The 27832-nt window shown below is 43.7% G+C and overlaps 1 protein-coding gene across 3 annotated transcripts in view; it reads left to right on the top strand.

Moving 5' to 3' along the window:
- Positions 1–1246: 1246 nt before the first annotated feature.
- The window catches only part of MYRFL (myelin regulatory factor like), a 180448-nt gene continuing 153862 nt past the window's right edge, over positions 1247–27832 (top strand). The window contains exon 1 of one of the 3 annotated variants that reach the window (XM_040344013.1): positions 1247–1662. In XM_040344013.1, the coding sequence (XP_040199947.1) occupies positions 1608–1662 (55 nt within the window). In that variant the 5' untranslated portion in view covers positions 1247–1607. The remainder of the gene's footprint in view (positions 1663–27832) is intronic. The other 2 variants (XM_040344015.1, XM_040344016.1) reach the window with 2 other exon arrangements.

Below are 27832 nucleotides of genomic sequence, written 5' to 3'. Positions count from 1 at the left end.
TTTAACCGATGGTGTGTAGGCATGACAGACCATCAATCAGCTTCATCGGTTAACCGATGAAAACGGTCCATCGGTCCGTTCTCATCGGATGGACCGATCGTGTGTACGCGGCATAAGAGTAGTATATTGGTAAGCCATTAACCAATCAACCAATTTGTTAAAGGAAAAGGCATAAGATGTGAATTGGTAAACTTTTAGGATTACTACAGTTTGCACATACAGGGGCAGATCCACAAAAGTATTACGCCGGCGTATCTCTTGATACACCGCGTAATTTCAAATTTTGCGCGTCGTATCTTTGTTTTGTATCTTCAAAACAAGATACGACTGCATCTCGGCTAGATCCGACAGGCGTACGTCGGCGATCCACGAACGTACGTCCGGCCGGCGCTTTGTTTTTACGTCGTTTGCGTTCGGCTTTTTCCGGCGTATAGTTAAAGCTACTGTTATGAGGCGTACTCAATGTTAAGTATGGCCGTCGTTCCCGCGTACAATTTTGAATTTTTTAGGTCGTTCGCGTAAGTCGTTCGCGTATAGGAATTTGCGTAGAATGACGTCACCGTCGTAAGCATTGGCTGGTTCCGGTTTAATTTCGAGCATGCGCACTGGGATACCCCCACGGACGGCGCATGTGCAGCTAAAAAAAAAAACGTTGTTTACGTCGGGTCATGACGTATTTACATAAAACACGCCCCCATCATAGAGATTTGAATGGCGCGCCATTACGCCGCCAAAGATACACTACGCCGCCGTAACTTACGGCGCAGATTCTTTGTGGATTTGAAAAAAAACGTAAGTTACGTGGCGTATCTTAGATACGCTACGCCCGGCGGATAAATGCGCCGCTGTACGAGGATCTGCCCCACAGTGTGTTGAAGCTTATGCTATTTTAATTGTTTTATGTATCTTAGTATCACATATAACTACACAGCTGCTATGCTTGCTATATTGTTATACTTTTGATATACATCCAGTATAGCTGCTGGTGAATTCTGCTTGTTTTCAATTCTGAATGGTGGTGAAAGATCTATAAAATATGGAAATTACATTAAATAGGGTTTGCATTCGTATGTTTGGCCAGATACAGTGTTGCATGCCTCCACATCCAATGAAAATTTTTGACAGATCAGTAGAGAATTGTATGGCTTATGCTGATGCATTAAACTCTTAGTGCCATCCAGCCAATACTTGAGGAGGCGTATTATAATTCTTGATAGCATACATTGTAAAAATAGTTTTCTTGCATGGAAGGACAAATGCTAGATAAGAATTAATGGTTATTACTTTGCTGTCTACGCATGTGCTGTATAGAGCACACAGGCTAAAGGTCCTTTAAACCAGGAAGGGATGGATATAGTGTAATCTGCTGTTTTCAGTGAAATATACGGCTCCTCACCATTAAAAGAAATTCGATCGAAATCTGTAAAAGATGAATGCCTACAGGTAACAAGTTGTGTACACGACCCGGTCTTTAGCAGTGTATCTGCTCTACAACACAGTGACATGATTGTGCATAAGGTAGTTGCACATCGGAAGTATGGCCTAGATCTTTAACACATCATATTGTCTCCTTTGAAATACTTGTCAAGAATCTTCAGGACACCAATATGGATCGGCTGGATGTACTAGATGAAAACGAAGCATTGCAACAGTTCTTTGAAGGTAAAAATTTAGCTTTGAGTGTTTTCTGTTCTAGCCCAGCAATTACTGTCTTTTCAGATAGAGTTAACGATATCTGTTTTGTGTTTAATTGGACCTACAAAAATGCAACCTTGCTTATTTATTTATGCCATTTACTTAAACGCTATAGAAACAATCATTTTGTAAAGTCGTCCATAGTGATCAGTCAGTGGTTTGCTGTAGTCAGACAAATCAGTTTTCCATTTGGGTGCTTTTGGTAACTCTACAGTGTACTCTACAGGTCAGTCCTTGCCTAGTAAATTGTTCAAATATTTTTTTCCCAGAGTCATTGTTTGTATACAAGGTCCCAATTTTGACTTGTTTCATGGTTCTGCTCTTTAAGCAAAATGGATAATTCTGGGAGATCAATAGATGATGAACTTGGATATTATATACCTTTGTGGAATAATTGAAAATTAAAGCTGGACTTCAGACACATATAAAACACACATGAATGCAGTTATATATTAATTAATAAATGAATTTGACCTAGTATCAGCCTTGTGCACTCACCTGTACAGCAAAGCTTAGACTGGGAAAGGGAGATTCAGCCAGTCAATTGTGCTTGTGTTCTGACAAGCAATATGCTGGTAGGTGGAGAGAGCAGAGTGATAAGCTCATCAGTCTGCTGTTTTCCTTTACTTTTCAATCATAAGAGGGAGAAGACTTATAAGCGTTGCTTATCTACAGCAGTAAAAAAAAACCAGCTATCCTGCCCTGTCAGACCTGGCTGGCCGAGTAGCATAAATCTCAGAACTGGATGACAAAAACAACTAACCCGTTTGGTATGTAAAATAACTCATTTACTGGAGTTCAGCTTTAAAAATACTTTGTAATTGACCAAAAACAAGTATCCAGATCAAAAGTGCTGACTTCACTGGTGATTGCTTTTTTTTTTTAAAGTCAATGGCACAGTTTTACAGTCAGACAACTAGCATTTTCAGAAGTTTGTGCTATCATTAGTATTTAGGAATGTTCAAACTCCTGCAAATATACATTATCTCACAAAAGTGAGTACACCCCTCACATTTTTGTAAATATTTTATTATATCTTTTCATGTGACAACACTGAAGAAATTACACTTTGCTACAATGTAAAGTAGTGAGTACTGCTTATATAACAGTGTAAATTTGCTCTCCCCTCGAAATAATTTAACACACAGCCATTAATGTCTAACCCGCTGGCAACAAAAGTGAGTTCACCCCTAAGTGAAAATGTCCAAATTGGGCCCAATTAGCCATTTTCCCTCCCCAGTGTCATGTGACTCGTTAGTGTTACAAGGTCTCAGGTGTGAAGCAAGTGTGTTAAATTTGGTGTTATCACTCTCACTGTCTCATACTGGTCACTGGAAGTTCAACGTGGCACCTTAAGAACTCTCTGAGGATCTGAATTTTTTTTTTTTTGCTCTACATAAAGATGGCATAGGCTATAAGAAGATTGCCAAGACCCTGAAACTGAGCTGCAGCATGGTGGCCAAGACCATACAGCGATTTAACAGGACAGGTTCCACCCAGAACAGGCCTTGCCATGGTCGACCAAAGAAGTTGAGTGCACGTGCTCAGCGTCATATCCAGAGGTTGTCTTTGGGAGATAGACGTATGAGTGCTGCCAGCATTGCTGCAGAGGTTGAAGGGGTGGGGGGGTCAACCTGTCAGTGCTCAGACCATACACCGCACACTGCATGAAATTGGTCTGTATGGCTGTTGTCCCAGAAGGAAGCCTCTTCTATAGATGGTGCACAAGAATGCCCCCAAACTGTTTGCCCAAGACAAGCAGACTAAGGGCATGGATTACTGGAACCATGTCCTGTGGTCTGATGAGACCAAGATAAACTTATTTGGTTCAGATGGTGTCAAGCATGTGGCGGCAACCAGGTGAGGAGTACAAAGACAAGTGTGTCTTGCCTACAGCCAAGCATGGTGGTGGGAGTGTCATGGTCTGGAGCTGCACGAGTTCTGCCGGAACTGGGGAGCTACAGTTATTGGGGAAACATGTACTGTGACATACTGAAGCAGAGCATGATCCCCTGCCTATGGAGACTGGGCCGCAGGGCAGTATTCCAACATAATGACCCATAACACACCTCCAATACATCCTGCCTTGCTAAAGAAACCAAGGATAAAGGTGATGGACTGGCCAAGCATGTCTCAAGACCTAAACCCTATTTAGCATCTGTGGGGCATCCTCAAAACGGAAGGTGGAGGAGCACAAGGTCTCTAACATCCACCAGCTCCATGAAGTCCTCATGGAGGAGTAGAAGAGGACTCTAGTGGCAACCTGTGAAGCTCTGGTGAACTCAATGCCCATGAGGGTTAAGGCAGTGCTGGAAAATGATGGTGGCCACACAAAATATTGCCACACTGGGCCCAATTTGGACATTTTCACTTAAGGGTGTACTCACTTTTGTTGCCAGTGGTTTAGACAAACCGTTCCCGACCAGCCACCACAGTTATACTGCGGCAGGTTGGCATTGCTGTGTGAGCCGTCGTAGCTGTACGTCAGGTCTTTAAGACGCTATAGCAGGCGCAAGCGTGCCTGCAGCGTGTTCGCGGAGCCGATGTACATGCCCGGTGGGCAGGATGGGTGCCGGGCACCCGCGATCACTCATGACCGAACGAGAACCAGGATATGTGTGTGTAAACACACAAATCCCAGTTCTGTCATGGAAGAGGAGACAGATTGTGTGTTCCTACTGAGTAGGAACAACGATCTCTCTCCTCCTCTAGTCAGTCCCATCCCCCCCACAGTTAGAAACACACATAGGGAACATAGGTAACCCCTTGATCGCCTTCTAGTGTTAACCCCTTCCCTGCCAGTGACATGTATACAGTAATCGTGGCTATTTTTAGCTCTGATCGCTGTATAAATGTCACTGGTCTCAAAAGTGTCAAAAGTATCCGATGTGTCCGTCACAATGTTGCAGTCTCGCAGAACACCGCCATTACTAGTAAAAAAATAAATAATAATTAATAAAAATGCCATAAATCTATCTACTATTTTGTATATGCTATAACTTTTGAGCAAACAAATCAATATTCACTTAGTGCGATTTTTTTTTTTTTTAACAAAAATATGTAGAAGAATACATATCTGCCTAAACTGATGAAAACATTTTTTTATTTTATTTATTTTTGGGATATTTATTTTAGAAAAAAAGTACAAAATATTGTGTTTTTCTTTTCAAAATTGTCTTTTTTTTTTTTGTTTGTTTATAGTACACAAAATAAAAACCACAGAGGTGATCAAATATAACCAAAATAAAGCTCTATTTGTGGGGAAAAAAGGACATACATTTTGTTTGGGTACAATGTCGCACGACCGCGCAGTTGTCAGTTAAAGTAACGCAGTGCCGTATCACAAAAAATGACCTGGTCAGGAAGGGGGCAAATCCTTCTGGGGCTGAAGTGGTTAATGGCTGTGTGTTGAGTTATTTTGAGGTGACAGCAAATCTGCACCGTTATACAAGCTATACACTCACTACTTTACATTGTAGCAAAGTGTAATTTCTTCAGTGTTGTCACATGAAAAAATATAATAAAATATTTTCAAAAATGAGAGAGGTGTACTAACTTTTGTCAGATAATGTAGAATGCCTCCACAGTGACTTTAAATGATTGCACCACAATTAGATTTTTTTTTGGAGTTTTTATGTTTCATCATTTTGGAAACATTGAAATACATAATAATTTTTCTTAAAACATACAAACAAAGCAAAATAAACATGTAAATATTTTAAATATTATAATTAAAATGATTCCTGATAGAAAATTGTAGTATATTAATTTTGTTTTTACGTCATATACATTTGTGCTAAAACACCCACATGGAAGATTTTATGTTTTCATAGCAACAACAGGTTACTTCCTAATATTAAGTAATTATTATGTTGCTGGAAAGCTCTGTGTTTTAACCCTCCGTGTTCCAAAAAGTTATTGTACAAATTCAGCTATCATATTATTATATCATTTCATTTGCTCTGTCTCTATTCCTTGTGAGTCTTTGAAGTCTTTCCACCGAACTTTGTTCAACCTACTTAGAGCAGGCACATGTTTACGTAGGTGAGAGGCTTGGTTATGGAGGTCAAGGCTAGTTCTCATTCTGAATGTGTAGTTGGAGCAGTCGCATTGCCTACCTATAACTTCAACTAGATGCTGAATGAAGAAGTGAAAGTTTTGGTTTTGTGGCCTCCCATCAGTTTTATCTTAGTTTGTTGATTTACATCCAATGGCCCGGATTTACAAAGCACTTACGCCGACGTATCCCGATATACGCCACGTAAGTGTAACTATGCGCCGTCGTATCTGTGCGCCGTGCCCACAGAACTAGATACGCCTGAAAATAGGCTTCATCCGACTGCCGTAACTTTCCTACACCAGCGTATCGTGGGCGCATATTTACGCTGGCTGTCTCATTGCAAATATGCAAATGAGGGAGATACGTCGATTCACAAACGTAGTTGCGCCCGGGGCATAATATACGCGGTTTGCGTAAGGCTTACGTCCGGCGTATAGTTATTCCCCATCTATGAGGCGCAACTCATGCAAAGGTATGGACCAGCCGTCGTATTTTACGTTGTTTACGTAGTAGTACGTGAATAGGGCTGGGCGTAGGTTACGTTCACGTCGTAGGCAGTGATTCAACGTATCTTAGGGAGTAGTTTCAACGTGATTCTGAGCATTCGCACTGGGTTGCATCCATGGGACGGCGCATGCGCCGTTCATTTTAAGTACTTGTCTGTCACTCGGCCCATCATTAGCATGGGGTCACGCCTCATTAGCATGGCTCACGCCCACTTCCATTTACGCTGGCTTACGCCGAGGAAACCCAGCGTAGATTTGGGGGCGAGTGCTTTGCGAATCCAGTGCTTGCATCTGTGCGCTGCGTTGGCGTAGCATATATTAGATACGCTGCCTGCATAAATATGCGCCGATGTATGTGAATCCGGGCCTATGTAGGTAAATTTTGAGTCTGGTTTTAGTCCTTAAAGGGGTTGTAAAGGTTTGATTTCTATTTTCTAAATATATTCCTTTAAGCTAGTGCATTGTTGGTACACTTGCCTTTTCCTTCGATTTCCCTTCTAAATGTTTTTTTATTTGTTTTCTTTGTCTGAATTTCTCACTTCCTGTTCCTCCTTAGTAAGCTGTTCTGGCTGACTAACCCCCAGCCAGAACATGGGGGCAAGCTTACTGAGGAGAAACGGGAAGTGAGAGATTCAGACAAAGAAAATAAAACATTTAGAAGGGAAGTCAAAGGAAAAGGTAAGTGAACCAACAATGCACTAGCTTAAAGAAACCTATTTAAAAAATTAAAAACTAAACTTTACAACCCCCTTTAATGCATATGGAACCTTTTTTCTATGAGATGTTCAAGCATAATTTTGCATTTGTTTCTATTTCAAATATGAGTGTTGCGGCTGTATATAGTATAGTATAAAAGTTTTGCAAGCATTTAAGTGCCAAAAAGGCACATGTGGAAAGCTTGCTCTGCATAGCCATGTCTAACCAAAGTTACCCAGGGTGTGTGTGTGTGTGAATTGGTCTTAAGCCCTGTACACACGATCGGATATCTGATGGAATCTAATCCGATGGATTTTTTCATCGGATATCCGATGAAGCTGACTTTCATCAGTCTTGCCTACACACCATCGGTCAAAAATACGACCGTGTCCAAACGCGGTGACGTAAAATACTACGACGTGCTGAGAAAAATGAAGTTCAATGCTTCTGAGCATGCGTCGACTTGATTCTGAGCATGCGTGGATTTTTTGCCGATGGACTTCCACACCGACGATCGTTTTTTTCTATCTGTTTTTTAACCATAGGAAAAATTTAAAACATGTTCTATTATTTTTCTACCAATGGAAAACAAACCGATGGGGCCCACACACGATCGGTTTGACCGATGAAAACAGTCCATCAGTCTGTTTTCATCGGACAAACCGATGGTGTGTACAGGGCTTTACAGTTGCTGCACACATGCCACATGTGGTATTACATCTTCCACGGACGGTCGGCAGTCTGCTGGGATGGATTGATTTTATGACCCTGGGCTCTCTGCTTGTCGCCTTTATGTGGTGACAGATTCCTTCACATGGTCAGCCTTGAAAGAAGGAGATTTGCGGCACTGGCTGGTCTGGATTTGTTCCTCCCATGAGCCGACAAACTTATTGTTCGAATAGGAAGATACTTCTACTTTTTTCCTCTGGATGTCGCCTCCCCAGCTTCCCTTGGTACTAGTTTTTATGAATGTTGTTCTCAACCTTTATTGTATCGATCGTTACGGGTCCTGAGGAAGCGTAGACACTCCATCTCAGACAAGATCGATAGTGTAATGAATTACTGTATAGCAAGTTTTTACGATGTTTAACTGATCGTTAATATAATATTTTATACTTTCTGGATTTTGACATTTGATGGTCGCCTAAAGTATAACTAAAGTCCCACTACATTTTGCCGTTTGACTATGCTATTATTGGGATGATACCTGGCTAGACCACGTCTCTTCGCAATGCTCCACCAGAAGCTTTATTGTCACATTAAAAAAAAGTTCCTAGGTTATAGGCTGGTATCTTTTTAGGTGAGTGGACACTGGCAAAGCTTTTGAGTACATGCCCCCTGGGCATCACCATATACTCCCACTCTGTGAGTCCTCAGTGTCTTGCTAGTGTCTGAAGATAATAGACCTTGTCTCCCTCATAGCAAATAGACCTTTTCTCCCTCATAGCAAAATTACCTTTAGCTTAACTAGTTCGATTAACGCTTCAGTGCCCTGTCCCTTGAGCCCACCCTTTTTTTGAAGCCAATTAAAAAAAAAAAAACATTGGAATGCATGCATCTGGCACCCTGCATGTAGATTAGGGGCCAGGCCCATGATTTAGGGGGTGGCACCCCTGCAGCCCGTATGGACAGGCTGACATTGCTGTGGCAGATTATGTTTCGGTCCATCTGGTGCCGCCAGGTTGCACCTCAGTCTGTTGAGGAGCTCAGTGATGCTCTGGTCCTTATCTGGGAGCAAATTGCCCCCAGGACACCATCTGTCGTCTCATTAGGAGCATGCCCCGACATTGTCAGGCATGCATACAAGCACACGGGGGGCCATACAAACTACTAAGAACCATTTTGAGTTGTTGCAATGAAATTTCAGCAAAATGGACTAACTTGCTGCATAATTTTTTCACTTTGATTTTCTTGTCTTTGAATTTGGCCCTCTGTAGGTTAATAAATTTAATTTACATCAAACGATGTGGCATCCTTTCATTCCTAACACATTACCCAGTCCATATCAGTATAGATATCCAGCATTATATGTTTCCCCATTGAGATCTGGTGTGTTTTTAAAGTGTTCCTTTAACCACTTCAGTCCCGGAAGGATTTATTCCCTAATGACCAGGCCATTTTTTGCTATACGGCACTGCATTAATTTAACTGACAACTGCACCGTTGTGCGATTTTGTACTTTTGCACTATAAACAAACAAACAAAAAAAAAAACAATTTTGAAAATTAAAACGATATTTGGGTTTATTTGTATTATATTTATATAATACTCAAGTCGCTCCGACTTAGAAAAAGGTTCCTGTACTACTTTGGGGTGACTACGGAGCATCTTTCATTGACTTCTATAAATAAGTTGTTTTGCAAGCCGCCCTGTACTGGGCGGCTTCAGAGTCGGACGACTTTGAAGCCGCCCATGTGTGAACCGTCAGTTGGCAACGGTAATCTATGCACAAAGCTTTAGAAGGAACAATCCAGGCAGGTTTGCATTGTGGTTTTATTCAGCAATACAGCAAACAAACAATTTTCAATACAGGGTGGCTTTGAACAGCAGTTCATTGCATAAACATAAAAAAACATCTGCTTGTGTAAGCCACTGGCTGACAGGTTAGATCTTCTGCCCAGTAATGGGTTCCCCATCGCAAAAAAGCATGGCTCCCACAGCAGAGAGAGACCCCCGAGCATCAGTCAGCTCACATATTTAAAGGCCTGTGGAGAGATGAGACTATTAATGACATCCTGCCATTGCTCCCAACTGTCCCTGACTTCGAGGGACTGTCCCTGATTTGGAGCAATGTTCCTCTTTCCTCCTCATTTGTCCCTTTTTATCTTTCAAAAAGTGTTTCCCAGTGCTAAACCTTTTATCCAAATTCTAAATAGCTGCATTTGTCTATTTTAAAAGCCAATATAAAGAAATAGTAGTGGTAAAAAATAGCACCTGTCAATTTAATTAACCTTTTTTTATTATTATTTCCCTTTTAAGGGAGGTGTCCTATGCCTACATACATTTGCTAGTAGGTGTCCCTCATTCCCATCTCAAAATGTTGCCAGGTATGTCTTGCTCATTCACATGGGCTGTGTCAAACCTGATATCTTTAAAGGCAGGTAATGATTTTTTGATGGTTTAATTCAAACTCCGCAATTAGATGCAGTCAGTTTAGCTTTGTTTAGAAAAAATTGAATTATGTACATTCAGAATCCAAAAACTCTAAACATGGCTAAACCTGTTATAAATAAGGAACATCTAAACACTGCAAAAAAGAGATCTAGGAAGCATAAGTGCCTTTACAAACGAATGTGCTTTTTGTCCACGTTTTTTTTTGTTCTCATTGACTTACAATAGAAGGTGTCTTTTTGGTGCGCTTTTGAAAAACTGCATCAAAGATACAGCACACGGGACTTTTTATAGCGCAGAGCACCTTCAGTATCAACATTTGCATTGGATTCAATGGGAAATCGTTTTAATGCTCTTTTCTTCTGGAGAAGCATGGAAAAAGTGCACCAGTGTGAAAAGGTCCTAAGGTTGTTTATAATTTCACGTAACTTCTCATGCATTAAGAAAAGCTAAACACAAGAGTGTCTGAATGTAGCCTGAAACAAGGACATAAATATGAGGCTTTCAGGGATGTGCTCCCCTGCCTTAAACATAAAAAAAAAGATTGACTTTGAGGGTCGTAGCTCGACCATTAATGAACCATTTTTGGTGAGGCTTCATTGCTGGTCAACATCTTTATTGAGGCTTTCCCTTCCGGTATTGCAGATTATTGTTCTAAGCACTGCTACAGATTGGGTAATAATTTTTTGGTCAAGATTAAAAATATGCGCCATTCATGGAGGGCTAGCTCATACCCCAGATGACATCTTAATGGACGAAACGTGTAGGTTCGAATTGTGCTAGCTTCATGACATTGCACCCTCTTCAATACCTGTGATCACATTGTTTTACAGTGCCTGTATGACGTAAGTGTTCTATTTTAATCAATAGAACCCTTGCTTAAGGATTTTATGCTATGTGGTGTCTTCTTTTTTTTATGACTGATGGAGCCTATTGCTTTTTGGTATTGAGACGGTGTTGCTGTTCAACCTTCGTGTTGGTTCCTGTGAAGTGATTACTTTGCCAGTTTCTACGCTTGATTGACTCCCTGCCGCTGGCTGGGAGTCCATACAATTTGGTAAGAGTACCTAATTATCTTGTTTGGTGGTGGTTGCACAGTCGATGGTGCACTCTTTTCATGGTGGTCTCTCTTCATGGATGCAAGACTGTACACATTCCTACCATCTCGGAATTGTCGTCATCCTAGAAGTCACATTTATTTACATGGACTTATAATATTCAATATGTGCATTCACTTTTGATTACGATTTGTTCCTGTTGGCACATTTTCACCTTTATTATGTTTATACACACACGTGTTTTATGTTTATACAATTGAAATTTATCATCCCTGTACATTTGACATACCTACAATGTCACACTGACATTTTACTTGCTTTTGCTGTTTTGCACATTCACAGCGCTCCACTTTACGTTCATAAATCATATATTATTATGCTATATGTTATAAGATAATTTATTATTTATCTATTTACTGTGAAATTACTGGTTTGAAGTTATAACTTCAAACTTCAGTAATTTGTCTGTTAGGCCACCTGCGTGAGTACAGTTTTTGAAAATATAGTAAATTTACCTTAGAAATAATATATAATAATTATTTGTATATTACTTACTTATGGTAATTAACCCCTTGCCATCCAGGCCAATTCTGCCACTTCTCTCCTACATGTTAAAATCATCTTTTTTTGCTCGAAAATTACTCAGAACCCCCAAACATTATATACTGTATTTATTGGCGTATAACACTCACTTTTTTACCCTGAAAATAGAGGGTAATCTGTGCCTGCGTGTTATACGCAGGGGGCTGTGAAAAGTTTTTTTTACTGAAACTTCCCTTTTAAAGTTGGGGTGCGTGTTATACGCCTGTGTGTGTTATACGCCGATACGGTATATAGTACGGTATATAGTTTTAGCAAGATGCCCTGCGGAAAAAAAAATTCCAACGCATTTTTTTTCGAAAGAAACTGTTTCATTAAATATAAAAGAACACTAAAGTTAGCCCGATTTTTTTTTTTTTTTGTATACTATGAAAGATGATGTTACAGCGAGTAAATGGATACCTAACATGTCACACTTTAAAATCGCGCACACTTGTGGAATGGCGCCAAACTTCAGTACTAAAAATTCTCCATAGGAGATGCTTTACATTTCTTTTACAAGTTGAATGTTTAGCGTTACAGAGGAGGTCCAGTGCTAGAATTATTGTTCTTGCTCTAAAGTTCGTGGCATATGTAACCTGTGTGTATCTGGCTCTGATGTCATGCGCTGTTATATATTTCATAGTCAAGACTGCTATGCTCTATATCAGGGATCCTCAAACTACGGCCCTCCAGCTGTTGCGGAACCACTGATTACAATAACATAGATTCATGCATTGCATGAATCTATGTTATTGTTGCCGGCCGCTGGTCTATTTAGATGGCCAGACCTTGAGCGCCAGCCACCTGAATAACGGCAGCTGGTTGGCTGTGCGTAAGTGCCCATCAGAGCCAGCGGCTCTGATAGGCTTTCCGAGTACAGCCCTCAGCCTTCCTGATGCTTATCCAGGGAACGTACGGGGGGTGCGTTCCTTGGATAAGACTGACAGGCGTCTCAGCCAATCAGGTTCACCGGTTATCGATAACCGGATTGGCTGAAGCGTCATCGAGGGCGGGAGAAGACTTGGAAGGACTAGGAGGATGGCTGACTTCCAGAAAGGTAAGTGCCGGGTGGGGAGGGGCATTTTACAGGGCACAGTGGCGACAATGGGCACAGTGGCGGCAATTAAAGGGCACAGTGACATCAATGGGCACAGTGTCGACATTTAAAGGGCACAGTGGTGACAATTGGCACAGTGGCGGCGTTTGATGGCATGGCACAGTGGTGACAATTGATGGCACAGTGGCTGCGTTTGATGGCATGGCGCAGTGGTGCGAATTGATGGCACAGTGGCTGCGTTTGATGGCATGGCACAGAGGTGCGAATTGATGGCACAGTGGCTGCGTTTGATGGCATGGCACAGTGACTGCATTTGATGGCATGGCACAGTGACTGCATTTGATGGCACAGTGGCTGCATTTGATGGGCACAGTAAGGTTGCAATTTTTTTTTTTTTTTTTTTTCGTTTGCGCCTCCCCAAAAACTGTGCGGAACTACACATTGTAAAACTCTGACATTCACAGACATGACTAGGCATGATGGGAATTGTAGTTCCTGAACAACTGGAGGGCCATAGTTTGAAGACCCATGCTCTATATACTGCATGGTACATTATATAGACCTGGAGGGTTTATTTAATTCCATTGACACCATGGCACTGGGACTTTTCTTTACTCCCACTGACATTTTTGACAATCAAGCATTTTTTTGGTTCCATCACTGTTAACCTTATGTTTCATGATGGTACGCCATATGTTCTTTTAGTACACCCTTCAGTTTGCTGCAGTGAACTAATAACACAGCAACTGTTGCCTCTCTTTTAGTGCATATAGCCCAACTTACACTAATTTTGGTTACGCTTGCCTCTATTACCATTTTCTTTCTTTCGTGTCCCACACTTACTGACTTTTACAATTTCTCAGGTATTGCAATAAAGACCATAAAGAAGTCTAGACAGCAAAAGAACTTTAATTATATTTAGTCAAGCTGAATTTGTATTACTCTGAATTTGTATTACTTTCACGGTTTTGACTTTTTACTATATAGAAAGCAACTTGTTGTGGGTATTAGATGTATTGCTTTTGCTCTTTAGGTCTCATGCACATAGGTTTAAAAAAAAAAAAAAAAACAGTTTTACAAGCGTTTTACTTTTTTTAGCCTATGCTGCCATGTACACATCCATCATGCATTTAGGATAGGAGTGTTTGAACAGTAAAAACGCTTGACACGCCTAAACGCATGTAAACACGCCTAAACGATAGGCACGTTTGACTCTTGAGTGTTCATTCATTCCAATGGTCAGAATAAATTAATATTCTAGCCAATGAAATGATCGAACATCCAAACACTTGACATGTATAAACGTGTTTGCAAAACACCGCTTTAGGCACATTTTTAAGCTGTTTTTTTCCTGCCAGGAGCAAAGGCATTCAGGTTCGGAAAACAAACCTTCTGTGTGCAAGAAGCCTAAGGGTAGGTTGAGCTTTCTCTAAACGATAATGACCCTGACCCCCTATGTCAGCCCGTATAAGCTAAACAACACTACCCATCCCATGTGCCCATTTATGTCTTTATGACACGCATGTCCTGCTTCAGTGTGCATTACATCCTCCGGACAAAATTTCCTTCAGTGTTGCCCAGACCTGAGCTCTAAATCCCTATAGACTTAAACTGTACCGTGGCCTGAGGATATCCAATAAATGTCTCCATTCAAGTCCTTGGGGGCTCAGTAGACAGGGGACTAGTCACCTGCCACAGTAGTCAAATTGCTGCAGAATCTCAGGCCGCGTACACACGGTCGGTCCAAACCGATGAAAACGGCCTGAAGTCCGGTTTCATCGGTCCAAACCGACCGTGTGTACGGCCAATCGGTCCGTTGTCCTTCGGTCAAAAATTTTAGAACTTGCTTTAAAATCGAACCGATGGACCGCTGCCCGATAGGTCCAAACCGATGGTTAGTACACAAAAGCATCGGTTCAAAACCTGCGCATGCTCAGAATCAAGTCGACGCATGCTTGAAAGCATTGAACTTTGTTTTTTTCAGCACGTTGTGTGTTTTACATCACTGCGTTCTGACCCGATCGGTTTTTGAACTGATGGTGTGTACACACATCAGACCATCAGGCCACTTCAGCGGTGAACCGATGAAAACGGTCCGTCGGGAACATTCTCATCGGTTTGGACCGACCGTGTGTACGCGGCCTCACTCTCCAGTTAGGGAATGACATCTCAGTGCTTTGGTCAACAAGGAAGCCATATCAATAGGCGCACATACGTTTTTTTTGTGATCCTGTCAATGGCAAGTTACTGCATAACGACCCTGAGATCGTTTAGTAATAATGCACCACACATTTCATGTTCTACACTGCCTTTTTCTGTATGTTGACCTATACAATTTAATTTCCATACCACCATTTTCTGTACATTGTCTATTCTAGAACATTTATTCAGTATGCTGTGCTTGTTGCTGCTACATTCTGCACATTGTGCTGTATGTTTTTTATTCCATATTGTTCTATTCTGTATGCTGTGCTGCATACTCTGCATTTCATAGTATTATTTGTAATTGGTGCTTTCAACTTGATTTTCCATGTTTGCTCTTGGGTAAGCCCTACGTGTAGGTTGGGCCCTCTGTAAAAAAAGCTACTGTATTTGCCGGCGTATAAGACGACTGGGCGTATAAGACGACCCCCTAATTTTCCAGCCAAAATGTTGGTTTTGGGATATACTCGCCGTATAAGACTACCCCCTTCCTACTAGTCATGCCTCGCCTCACGGTGCCACCATTGCATGCCAGACTGTGGCCCATTACATGCCAGACTGTGGCCCATTACATGCCAGACTGTGGCCCATTACATGCCAGACTGTGGCCCATTACATGCCAGACTGTGGCCCATTACATGCCAGACTGTGGCCCATTACATGCCAGACTGTGGCCCATTACATGCCAGACTGTGGCCCATTACATGCCAGACTGTGGCCCATTACATGCCAGACTGTGGCCCATTACATGCCAGACTGTGGCCCATTACATGCCAGACTGTGGCCCATTACATGCCAGACTGTGGCCCATTACATGCCAGACTGTGGCCCATTACATGCCAGACTGTGGCCCATTACATGCCAGACTGTTCCCCATTACATGCCAGCTGTATGCCAGACTCACTGTGCCCTTACCTTATCCTAAGACATGCAGAATCGCGGCCATACTGTACGTTTTTTCAAAAGCCGCGCCTCCTACGTCTTCTGTTCCGTGATAGGCGGAACAGTCAGCTTCCCAGGAGGCACTGTGTTCAGTGTTCGCCTATCACGGAGGCAGACACTAAACACAGGACGAGAGGGCCTCCGTGATAGGCGGACACTAAACACAGTGTCTCCTGGGAAGCTGAGTGTTCCGTCTATCACGGAACAGAAGACGTAGGAGGCGCGGCTTTTGAAAAAACGTACGGTCGCGATTCTACATGTCTTAGGATAAGGTAAGGATGTTAGGTTACCGGCGTATAAGACGACCCCCGACTTTTAAGAAGATTTTAAGGGGTTAGAAAGTCGTCTTATACGCCGGAAAATACGGTACTTGGTTGCATTTGACCCCAGGATAAAAGTTCTCGATCGTCCCTTGGGTTTAAAAAGTATACAGTTTAAAAGCCAGTGGATGTTTTGCTTTACATCTATTGCAGTAAACCCAAGGAAGATTAAACCTCTGTAATATATTAATGTGCTTTTACTAAACAAAAATTATGCACATACAAGCTATTACAATTTGCGGAAAACGATTCTCAACTGACAGATATTACAAAATTTGCCTACAATTTACAAGCTATCTATCCTTTCCAAAGAAGCATGTACATACAATGTATGTGATAGGCATACACTAAACAGTTGGGTCTTTCTTTATGATGAAGTCATCTTCCAGGATCCAAGATCTCATTATTTCTTCTCTGCCAACAACTGCCAAGTCCTGCCAACAACTGTTCTTTTGTTCATGAGCACATGGCTTGTTCAAGTCCTTTCCCCTCCCTCCACTTCCTGTACATCATTTCCTGTCCTGAGCTTCACAATCCAGTCCAACAGGGTTCTTGGCATATCAATACACATTCCACCTCTTGATTTTTTTATAGCATAGTATAGGAAAAGCCTTTGTCCAGGAATACTCAGATGAAAGTCCACTCCAATTCAACCACCATCAGCTGAATTAACAGAAATGTATTAAATAGCACCAAAACAAAACGCTATTTGTGTGAAAAAATTATAAAAATTTCATTTGGGTACAGTGTTGCATAATCGCGAAGGAAGGGGGTATAAGTGCCCAGTAAGCAAATGGTTAAGTAAAGCTAGTGTAGGAATCCAAACTTTTAAGTAAATCAGTCCACTGATCACTATCTCACTCAACTCAGCCATCTTTATTTGCGTTGATTTGATTTCCAGCTTCCTGCTTATGGGAAGTAACAGTGGAACATGTCCTACTTCTGCTTACAGGCTTTTGGCCTTTTTCTTTTGTTAGGGCATCATAAGACCCCTTTCACACTGAGGAGTTTTTCAGGCGGTACAGCGCTAAAAATAGCGCCGCTATACCACCTGAAAAACTCAGAGGGCTTTCACACTGAGGCGATGCGCTGGCGGGAGAGAAAAAAATCTCCTGTCAGCAGCATCTTTGGAGCAGTGAGAGAAGTGGTATGTATACCGCTCCTTCCCATTTAAAACAATGGGAAACCGTGGCAATACCGCCCGCAATGCACCTCTGCAGTATAAACCCTTTATCGGCCGCTAGGGGGGTTAATACCGCACTGCTAGCGGCTGAATCCCACGGCAAATCTGCCGGTATAGCGCCGCTATTTTTAGCAGCGCTATACCGCCACCGCGGCTCCTGCCCTAGTGTGAAAGGGGCCTTAGACTTGTTAATGAGGGCTGCGCACTGCTGATTCAAAGCTTCAGCTTTGCCTACAGTAGACTGAACATACTTCAAAGCCACTGCAGGTTTGACTTTAAAGGAATTTTTTTTTTTAGCTAAATAGCTTCCTTTACCTTACTGCAGTACTGGTTTCATGTCCTTATTGTTCGTTTTTGCTTTGAAGTAGCTGTAATTCTGCTGTGATCTCCACACTTCCTGGTTGCCTGTTTCCTTATAACCATGGTGCTTTTCACGATGGTCTAAGCTGTCATTACTGTGTGTCTAAAACTTAACGGAACCAATCGGATTCATTTTAAAAACAAAACACTGCTCTGGATTTGTTTGTTTTTGTTCTGTGTGTCTCTCTAGTTCACAGGAACATGAAACCAGTTTAAAAAAGAAAGTGAAACTGCAGGCACATTATATGATTGAATTTAATCTATTTTTAATATTTTTTTAAAAGGAATCAGTTAACTTTTATGTCTCTATACCTTGCAAACAGTCATTTCAGCAAAAAAAATGTTTTCCTTTAGTGACCCTTTAAGTGCCCTACTTTCTAAGTCTCTTACCTTGCTTGCACTGGCTTGCAAACCCTGGGTAACCACTGCAAGCTGTTTTTAACCACTTGACCACCAGAAGGTTTTAACCCCTTTATGACCAGAGCATTTTTACTATTAAGCACTATGCTACTTTAAATAGTAATTGCGCCGTCATGCAACACTGTATGCACATTGAATTTTTATGATTTTTTTCATTTTTTTTTTACACAAATAGAGCTTTCTTTTGGTAGGATTTGATCACCAAAAAAAAAAGACTTACAATTTTGCAAAAAAAATATATATATATTTTCCACTTTCTGTTATAAAACATATCCAATAAAATCAATTTTTTTCATAAATTTAGGCCAAAATATATTCTGCTACATGTCTTTGGTAAAAATAAATAAACAATAGGTGTATATGAATTGTTTTGTGATAGGCCCGGATTCACAGACAGCGGCGCACATTTATGCCGCCGTAGCGTATCTCCTGTACGCTACGCCGACGCAGTGCAGAGAGGCAAGCACTGAATTCACAAAGCCAGTGCTCCCAAAACTGCGTTGGGTTTCCTAGGCGTAAGCCGGCGTAGGTGGAAGTGGGCGTGAGCCATGCAAATGAGGCGTAACCCCATGCAAATGATGGGCCGAGCGCCAGACAGATACGTATAACGAACAGCGCATGCGCCGTCCCGTGAACGCATCCCAGTGCGCATACTCAGAATCACGTCGGAACTACTCCCTAAGATACGTCGGATCACTGCCTACAGTGTGAACATAACCTACGCTCAGCCATATTCACGTCCAACGTAAACTACGTAAAATACGCCGGCTTGTGTTCCCTGGTGCAGCCCTTTGCATGGATGCTGCGGAGTTACACCTCCTTTATGGGGCATAACTTTACGACATACGTATAACTTACGCGCACTTGCGTCAGGCGTCGTGAATCGCCGTATCTCCCTCATTTGCATATTTGAATGGAAAATCAATGGGAGCCCCAAATGCGTCCAGCGTAAATATGCGCCCACTCTACGCCGGCGTAGGCAAGTTACGTCGGTGGGATGAAGCCTGTTTTTAGGCGTATCTTAGTATGTGGGTCCGGCGCACAGATACGACGGCGCATATTTTCACTTACGCGGCGTATCTGGAGATACGTTGGCGCAAGTGCTTTGTGAATCCGGGCCATAGCATCTACAAACTGTTATATACAGTATCTCACAAAAGTGAGTACACCCCTCACATTTTTGCAAATATTTTATTCTATCTTTTCATGTGACAACACTGAAATGACACTTTGTTACAATATAAAGTAGTGAGTGTACATGTTGTGTAACAGTGTAAATGTGTTGTCCCCTCAAAATAACTTAATACACAGCCATTAAAGGGGTTGTAAAGGTACAATTTTTTTTCCCTACATAGCTTCCTTTACCTTAGTGCAGTCCTTCTTCACTTACCTCATCCTTCGATTTTGCTTTTAAATGTCCTTATTTCTTCTGAGAAATCCTCCCTTCCTGTTCTTCTGTCTGTAACTCCACACAGTAATGCAAGGCTTTCTCCCTGGTGTGGAGTGTCGTGCTCGCCCCCTCCCTTGGACTACAGGAGAGTCAAGACGTTCTCTACGTTGCAGATAAAGGAGCTGTGTGTTAGTGGGCGTTCTGACTCTCGTGTAGTTCAAGGGAGGGGGCGAGCACGACACTCCACATGCTTGGGCATACACATTCTGTAGGCACTGATGTATGTATTCTGAGAGAAGCACCCTGATATTATGAGAATAAACAGATCAGTGCTGCAACGGTTAATAACGAAACAATTTTTTTATTTTTTTTAACTGTTTTTGTAACTTATAAGGAGCATACATTTTCAAGCCTTTGATTTTAGGGTCTCTCAAAATGCGATAGACTGTGCGTGAATTGTGTGCACTAGACTAACACTCCACTAGTGTGGTAGCGATGGAAGCAGTCTTTGATGCAGAGACCAGGTTGGCCAGGACAGGAAAAAAAGTGTGTTTCACCTTATTTTGTGTCCATTAGACACATCATCTTTTTTGAGGAGACCTTTGAGTTGGATTATGAGAGAGAACATCTGGAAAATGCCTCTCATGCAGCTGGCCCACTGCAACTGGATTTGGGTTTTGGGCCACAGCACCTTCTGGATACAAAATGGCCGTGATGTTTGTTGAAATTTTGGGAAGAATGGGGGGGCGTGGCCGGATGTGATCGAGGCTAGACGTGTCTCTTCAGAGCTCCGGCTGCCATCCGATACATACATCCTGATTATTGCGGCCGGATCGAGCATTCAGCACCGCAGAGAGGTTGCCTGGCTGGGGGAAGCACTGAGGAGTACGGGGATGTCCTTCTCGGCCGCAAAAAAGAAGCAGAAGCAGAGATCTCAGCCTCCGAAAGAGCAACGGCAGCTCCGCTCTCAAGGCAGCATGGCGACTAGTCCCGCCCACGCCATCTGGATTTCCAGCTCCCCCGCTCAGCGCGCCTCTTCTCTCCCAGGCAAGATGGCGCTGCAACAAGACGCTCTGATGCCAGCACCCGAGGGGTCACCCCCTGTCTCACAGGAGGTTGAGGTGGACGCAGCTGCGATCACGGGTCCCATCCTGGAAGCCATAGCGGCCTCAAAGACTGAACTGGTGAGTCGCATGGACAGCCTGGCGACTGAATGTAACCTCATCCGCCATGATCTGGACAAGATCAGGGGTAGGCTGACCGCTGCTGAGGACCGTATCTCGGGGGTAGAGGATATCTCCCATACACATGTCTCCCAACTTGCGGAGCTGCATGACATGGTCCGGTCCCTACAACACCGTGCGGACGATGCGGAAGACAGGCAACGACGCAATAACATCCGCGTGGTAGGCCTGCCTGAGGGAGCAGAGGGAATGTCAACGGCCACCTTTGCTGAGGGCTTCTTCAAGACCCTGCTCGGTCTGGGGGATCTCCCTCCCACTTATGTGGTTGAACGGGCCCATAGAGTACCCACTGCTGCTCGGCCATCGGGTGCCCCTCCCAGACCGTTCCTGGTCCGGTTTCTCAACTATAGAGACCGTGACATGCTGCTGGCTGAAGCGAGAAAACAGAAGGAGCTAAGGTATGACAACGCAAGGATCATGCTTTTCCCTGACTTCTCGGCGGAGACGCAGAGACGCAGACGCTCCTTCACGGATGTGAAGAGACGACTCAGAGAAAGAGAGCTCAAATACAGCATGCTGTATCCAAGCCGTCTTCGCGTGCAATTCAAGGGGTCGGTGAAATTCTTTGACAACCCGCAAGAGGCCTGTGAATGGTTGGATCGGTCGCGGTGAAGTTTGCAGCTCGTCCAGAATCGTTATCGTTACCTTAGATGGTCTCTTCAGGACCCTGTCGGGGTCTGTGTTCCTGTTTTTGCAGTTCTGCTCTACACACGAGGATGCCTCCTCTTGCTGGTTTTGCTGATTCTCCCCTCTTCGTTTTTCTTTTTTCTTTGATTACCAAATATTATTTTCAGTTTTATTGGAGGGGGAGGGGAGGAGGGGGAAATTTATTGGGAATCCTTAATACTAGACCTCGCTGATTGAGTCCTTGGTGTGCCATGTTCTGCTGTCACGGCCGGCTGAATCCCCGGTGGGACTTGGCCACTAGGCCCTTGCTCTATGTACTCTCCCACAAGACCGCAATATAACTGAATTTGATCAGCCAATGGGGCTTTGATGATGGGCACAAGTTTTCTTTTTTCTCTTTTTTTGTTATACTATGTGCACGTCTAAGCCGAACTATCGTCACCGACGGTGGAACTCTGACAGGTTTGTTTGTTACAGGGATGAAGCTGCATACCGGACAGTTTTTGTTTTAGTTTCTGGTATAATGGCAGGGGGGGGGGGGGTTTTGACCAACACCATGGGACCTTTTTTGTTTTTTGCACCTTTGAACTACACGGACTATTTGACCTGCTGCAGGTTTCTCTGGCTCATTTTTTCCTATTCAATGGTCATGTCTTTGAGAATGTATAATTTTACAATAGGTAATGGATAGTAGAATTAAGATACTGTCATGGAATGTCAGAGGTTTGAATAATAGGTTCAAGAGGGCGGCGGTATTTCAATACCTCAAACAAGTCAGGCCACATATTGTTCTCCTTCATGAGACACATCTGGAGGGTAGTAAGATCCTAGCAATGCGTAAGACCTGGATACAGAGGGCGGTTCACTCCACCTATTCCACATATTCTAGGGGGGTTTCAATCCTGATTAGCAAGGCCGTGCAGTGTGTAGTTCACCAGGTATTTACTGACCCTGGGGGACGATACGTGGCCCTCCTCTTGAATTTATCGGTTCATAAGCTTTTATTGGTAAATGTATATGTGCCTCCTCCCTTCCAATCTAAATTGTTGTATGACCTGCTGGTGACACTGGGCCGTATCTCCATGTTCCGACATTGTTCATGGGAGACTTTAATGCCATCCTTGATCCGGTGCTGGACTCCTCCAATGCTGCTAGGACGGCCTTGGGGGATCTCAGTTCTTGGGTCTCGGTGGCGGGAATGACGGAACTATGGAGGTGGAAACATCCGGATGTAGTCTCTTACTCTCACTTATCCACTACGCATAGGTCGTCGGCTAGGATAGACTTGGCGTTTGGCAATACCCCTATCCTACAAAATGTATGCATGATGGAATATCTAGCCGGGGGCCCCTCGGATCATAACCCTCTAATGGCCACCTTAGCCTTCCCGGACCGGGGGACGAAGGGGGGCTGGAGACTATCGCCGGGTTGGTTGGTAGAGGATCAGGTACTAGAACACCTTAAAACTTCCATGGCTACGTATTGGGAGACCAACGAGGGTTCGGCTGAACCCCCGGTGGTCTGGGATGCGTTCAAGGCAGCGACCAGGGGGGAGTGTATCTCGGCCATTAAAGCAGCCAGGAGGGACCATAATCGGGAATGTGAACTCCTGACGGCCAAAGAGCGGGAGAGTGCTAAAACACATGCAGACTCTCCCTCGGAGGCCAACTATGTGTCCCTACTGGAGGCTAGGCGTGCAGTTGCCCTACATTTTTCGGACTTAGCCCATACTGAGGTGAAGAGTAGGGCGGAGACTATTTTTGCAGAAGGGGACAAAAACGGTAAGCTTCTAGCTAATCTAGCTGCGGACCCAAAAACGACAGTCAGTGTACCTGGAGTGAGGGGGAGGGGAGGGGCCTTGGTTACAGATCCCGCGGAAGTTCTAGACGAATTTGTGAGGTACTACTCAGCTCTATACTCGCCCATCTCGGCGTATGACTCTGCTGGGTTGGACGAGTTGTTGAGGGAGGTAGCCTTGCCCCACCTGTCGGACGAGGATGCTGAATCCTTAGATAGGCCCATCTCGGTTCTAGAGATAGAGGCAGCAATGCAGGCGTTTCCTCCGCAGAAGGCGCCGGGGCCTGATGGGTTCCCGGCGGATTTCTACAGGACCTATAAGTCTCAATTGGCGCCTAGACTGAACCGGCTCTTTAGGCACTGCTGGGAATCGGGGGCCTTACCTGAGTCCATGATGGAGGCGTACATGGTGCTCCTTTTAAAACCAGGCAAAGACCCGATGGAGTGCTCATCCTATAGGCCGATTGCTCTACTCAACATGGACCTTAAGATCCTTACTAAGGTCTTGGCGTCGAGATTGGCTGGAGTCATTTCGACCCTAGTGGAGGTTGACCAAACGGGGTTCATGCCGGGTATGTCAACGGACACAAACTTGAGAAGGTTATTCACGCATATCCAATTGGATAATGCTGAGTGCCCGGGTAAAGTGATTGTGTCCATTGACATCGAAAAAGCCTTTGATTCCGTAGATTGGCAGTACATGCACAAAGTGTTGGAGGAAATGGGGTTCGGTCCTGGTTATCGTAAGTGGATTAAGTTGCTATATGCCAACCCTCGAACGGCTGTTCGGATGGGTTTTAAGATATCCCCATTCTTCCAAATTGGTCGGGGTACAAGACAGGGATGCCCGCTTTCCCCCTTCCTTTTTGCGTTAATGATGGAGCCTATAGCCAGGGCACTTAGAAAATCGGGGGAGGAGGGGGGGATCCGAATTGGAACGATTGTAGAAAGTGTGGCGCTCTATGCAGACGACCTGCTACTATTCCTTAGGGATCCGGGGGTGTCGCTTAAAGCAGCCTTACAGGTTCTGGACACGTTTGCCTCTTTTTCGGGCCTGCGTGTGAACTGGAACAAGTCCTCTATATTACCTCTAGGTCCCGAGGCCCAGATGCAGCGGGACGAAGCGCTACCGCTGCAGTGGGTGTCCTCGTATCTGGGGGTTAAAATTACTGCCAATATTACCGACTATATGACTTTAAATCTTCTCCCATTAGTGGTTACTCTGAAACAACGGGTTCAGGCCTGGAAGAAATTGCCCCTTTCGCTACTTGGAAGAGTCAACCTGCTTAAAATGAAATTTTTACCAGTTCTCCTATACTTTCTGCGTCACTCCCCGATGTGGGTTCCCAAATCGTTCTTTACATCACTGAACGGTATAATTGGGTCTTTTATTTGGTCGCCTCAGTCTCCCCGACTAGGTGTTGAGGTCCTCCAAGAACCTTGGGGTCAGGGGGGGCTGGCACTCCCGGATTGGCAGAAATATTATCTGGCTGGCCAGATGGTTTTTGCCAGGCGCTGGTTGCTGGCAGACGAGGGGGACACGGCCACTATTCTGGAGGCGGCACTGTTGGGGTCCTATGAAAGTCTGAGGTTGGCTCTATACAGAGGCCCAAAATCTACCCTACCGTTAACAACCACTATGAGGGCTACCATTAGGGCATGGGAGGTTGCTACCACCATGGTCTCGCCTTCGTATTTGGGAGTCTCGCCCTCGGCACCTCTGTGGTTGAACCCAAATTTACCGGACTTTTGCTCTCTCCCAGACCCAATGATCTGGGCCTGTGGGGGGGTCAAACTGCTGGAACATGTTACTAGAGAAGGTGACTTGATCTCATTTGACCAGCTAAAGACCAGGCATAATCTGCCGAACTCCTTCTTCTTTAGATACTTACAGCTGCGCCATGCTTTTCAGGCCCAGTTCGGGAGCCGTAGGGTGGAGTCTCTTCCCTCGGCGCTGGAGAATTTATTAACTACGGAGGATTTATCTAAAACCCTGTCCACAGTGTATAAGGCCATGTTTACAAAAACCCCTATTGGGGTGTCTAGGTGTAGGGAGAGATGGGAGAGTGAGATTCCCGACATTCAAGGGGAAGACTGGGACGACATGTGGGACCACCCCTTCAAACACCTGGTCTCGGCTCGGGATCGTCTAATCCAATTTAAATTTTTACATCGCATTTACTATACCCCAGCCAGGTTATCACGTATTTACCCCGCCAGTACTGGCCAGTGTTGGCGGTGCAATTATACCCCAGCGGGCTCGGAGCATATATTCTGGACATGTCCTCAAGTTCAGAACTTTTGGGCAGGGGTGGTTGAGTGTCTGTCGGGAGTACTGAGTGTCCCAGTTCCTCTAACTGCTAAGGTCTGCCTCATCGGGTTGGTTGAGGAGGTAGTTCCCTCCTTAGCACACCGTACCCTTTTAAATATTGGGTTGTTTTATGGCAGGAAGGCTATTCTACTGAAATGGAAAAACTCCAATGCCCCTACGTTATCTTTTTGGAAGGGACTGATTAACTCGGTAATACACATGTACAAGGCCACCTATAGGTCGAGGGGTTGTGATAAGAAATTCAAGAGGGTTTGGCAGGCATGGTTGGACTCATCAGACACGGTGGGTTAGAGCTGTGGCTTGACTCATTGAGGGCTCCGCCACTGCCTTAGAGTCTACGCTAATTAATGATGATATACAGCGATCTATACACCTGATCTGAGTATTTGAATATGACATGTTTCTATATCTTTTGAGCTAGGGAGGCCTGCGGGCACTATACTTTTAGGATTTCACAAGGTGTTTCTATGTTGGACTGCTATGAGAGGGTGGTTGGTCAAGGTTGGGGTTGGGGTCAGGGGTGGGGGGTGGGGGGAGGGTATACGTCAGTCAACTGTAATTGTTGTTGTTGGGTGTGTCGGCCCTGCGTGGCCTGTGTCTAGGTGGGCATGTTGCCTATCTGGTGTGAATGGCTGTTTTTTTGTGCGCAAAAAATCAATAAAAAGAATTTTCAAAAAAAATAAAAATTTTTGGGAAGAATCCAGTTCTTCCAGTTGTATATAATTGTATAATACAAAAACATTATATATAGCCAATTTAAATAAATAAATATACACTTTTTTGTACCAGTATTTAACTCTGCAGGATACTAAATACGGCTTCATCATATGGTTGTTGAGGTTTACACCTCCCATATAAAGATTATAGTAATGGACACAGAGAGGCTTTTCAATGACACCAGATGCTGTGTTAATTTGGACTGTTGGATCTGTGTTAATAGAAGGCAGGATGAAAAACATCAAGTTTGTCATTCCACTTTACTGCAAGTAACTCATTCTGCAAGCAGGCTTTCTCTCCCTTTCTAAATCATTTGTTAATGAGCTGTTGGGGGAAGCCCCGGAGATTAGGCTGCATGGTGCCACAGAATCCAATTCCAAGATTGAATAAGTGTCTAAAAAGTGGCACGCTTGCATAATAGTTGTCCACGTGCAAATGGTTCCCCTTCCAGAACAAGGGTGATGCCAAGCCACTGCGTCCAATGAAGTCCGGGCATTCAGGGGGCTCAATTTCACTGGTGGTCTTTTCCCTCATAAACTCTAAATCTGCATCCTTTATTTATTTTTATTTTTTTATGTTTTTATTTCACACAAAGTATAGACATACAGAACATGGGATAGGCGTTACAGCAAGATTATTGAGAAATAAATACACATCAATGCAACAAATAGTGCAAATATCATTCTTCCATAACGGAACCATTCAGGTCTCCAACCCTATCTTGTATTGCAATGTAGTGGCTTTTTCTTTTTTTAAAGCAGCAAACAACCACAAGGTCAAAAAGAGTAAACAAAATAGGGAAAAAAATGATAGAACTCCCCCCTCCAACCCCCCCAGCCCCTTGGGAAAGAAAAGCAACCGTGCCTCTACTCCAAAGGGACAGAACCCCACAAACCCTCCCCCCTCTATAGGGATTTCAACACTGATGAGCTTTGATTAGTAGGATAAGAAAACTAAAACCATCCTTATTTTGAGTAGTGTGCTCATCACCTCCTCTCCAGGCTGGAAATCATGCAGTAAAATAAAAACACTCTTAATCATATGTAATAGTCTATAACCCCTCTTCTTACAGTGTGTTCTTAGAATCCACCTATCTGAACCATACCTTCCTAAACCCTTTGGGAGCCCCTCTAGCCTCATAGGTCATCCTATACAACAGCACATCCAAGTTCACTATCTTTATCCACATCCCAAGTGTCAGCTACTCTCCATGAATCCAACACCTGGCAAAGAGTTTCCTCACTCCAAAAAACAGGATCCTAAGGAACAATTTTGTGTATACATTCATCTCCTCCTGGTCAAAAATCCCCAGGAGGCAACGTAAGGAAGAACATATATTGGGCAGGCCAAATTTATCAGAGATAAATTCAGTTACCTGTGACCACAATGGCCTTACCTTTGGGCATTCCCACACCATATGTAGAAAGGTGACTCCCGCCCCCATACATTTATGACAGATTCCCTCCTACGCATTCGGCAAAGTCTAGCTGGCGTATAATACAGCTGGTGGAGGTTACAAAACTGAATCATTTT

Source organism: Rana temporaria, chromosome 3 (assembly GCF_905171775.1).
Source record: "Rana temporaria chromosome 3, aRanTem1.1, whole genome shotgun sequence".
Lineage (NCBI taxonomy): Eukaryota > Metazoa > Chordata > Amphibia > Anura > Ranidae > Rana > Rana temporaria.
This window is presented reverse-complemented; position numbering and strand designations above follow the sequence as displayed.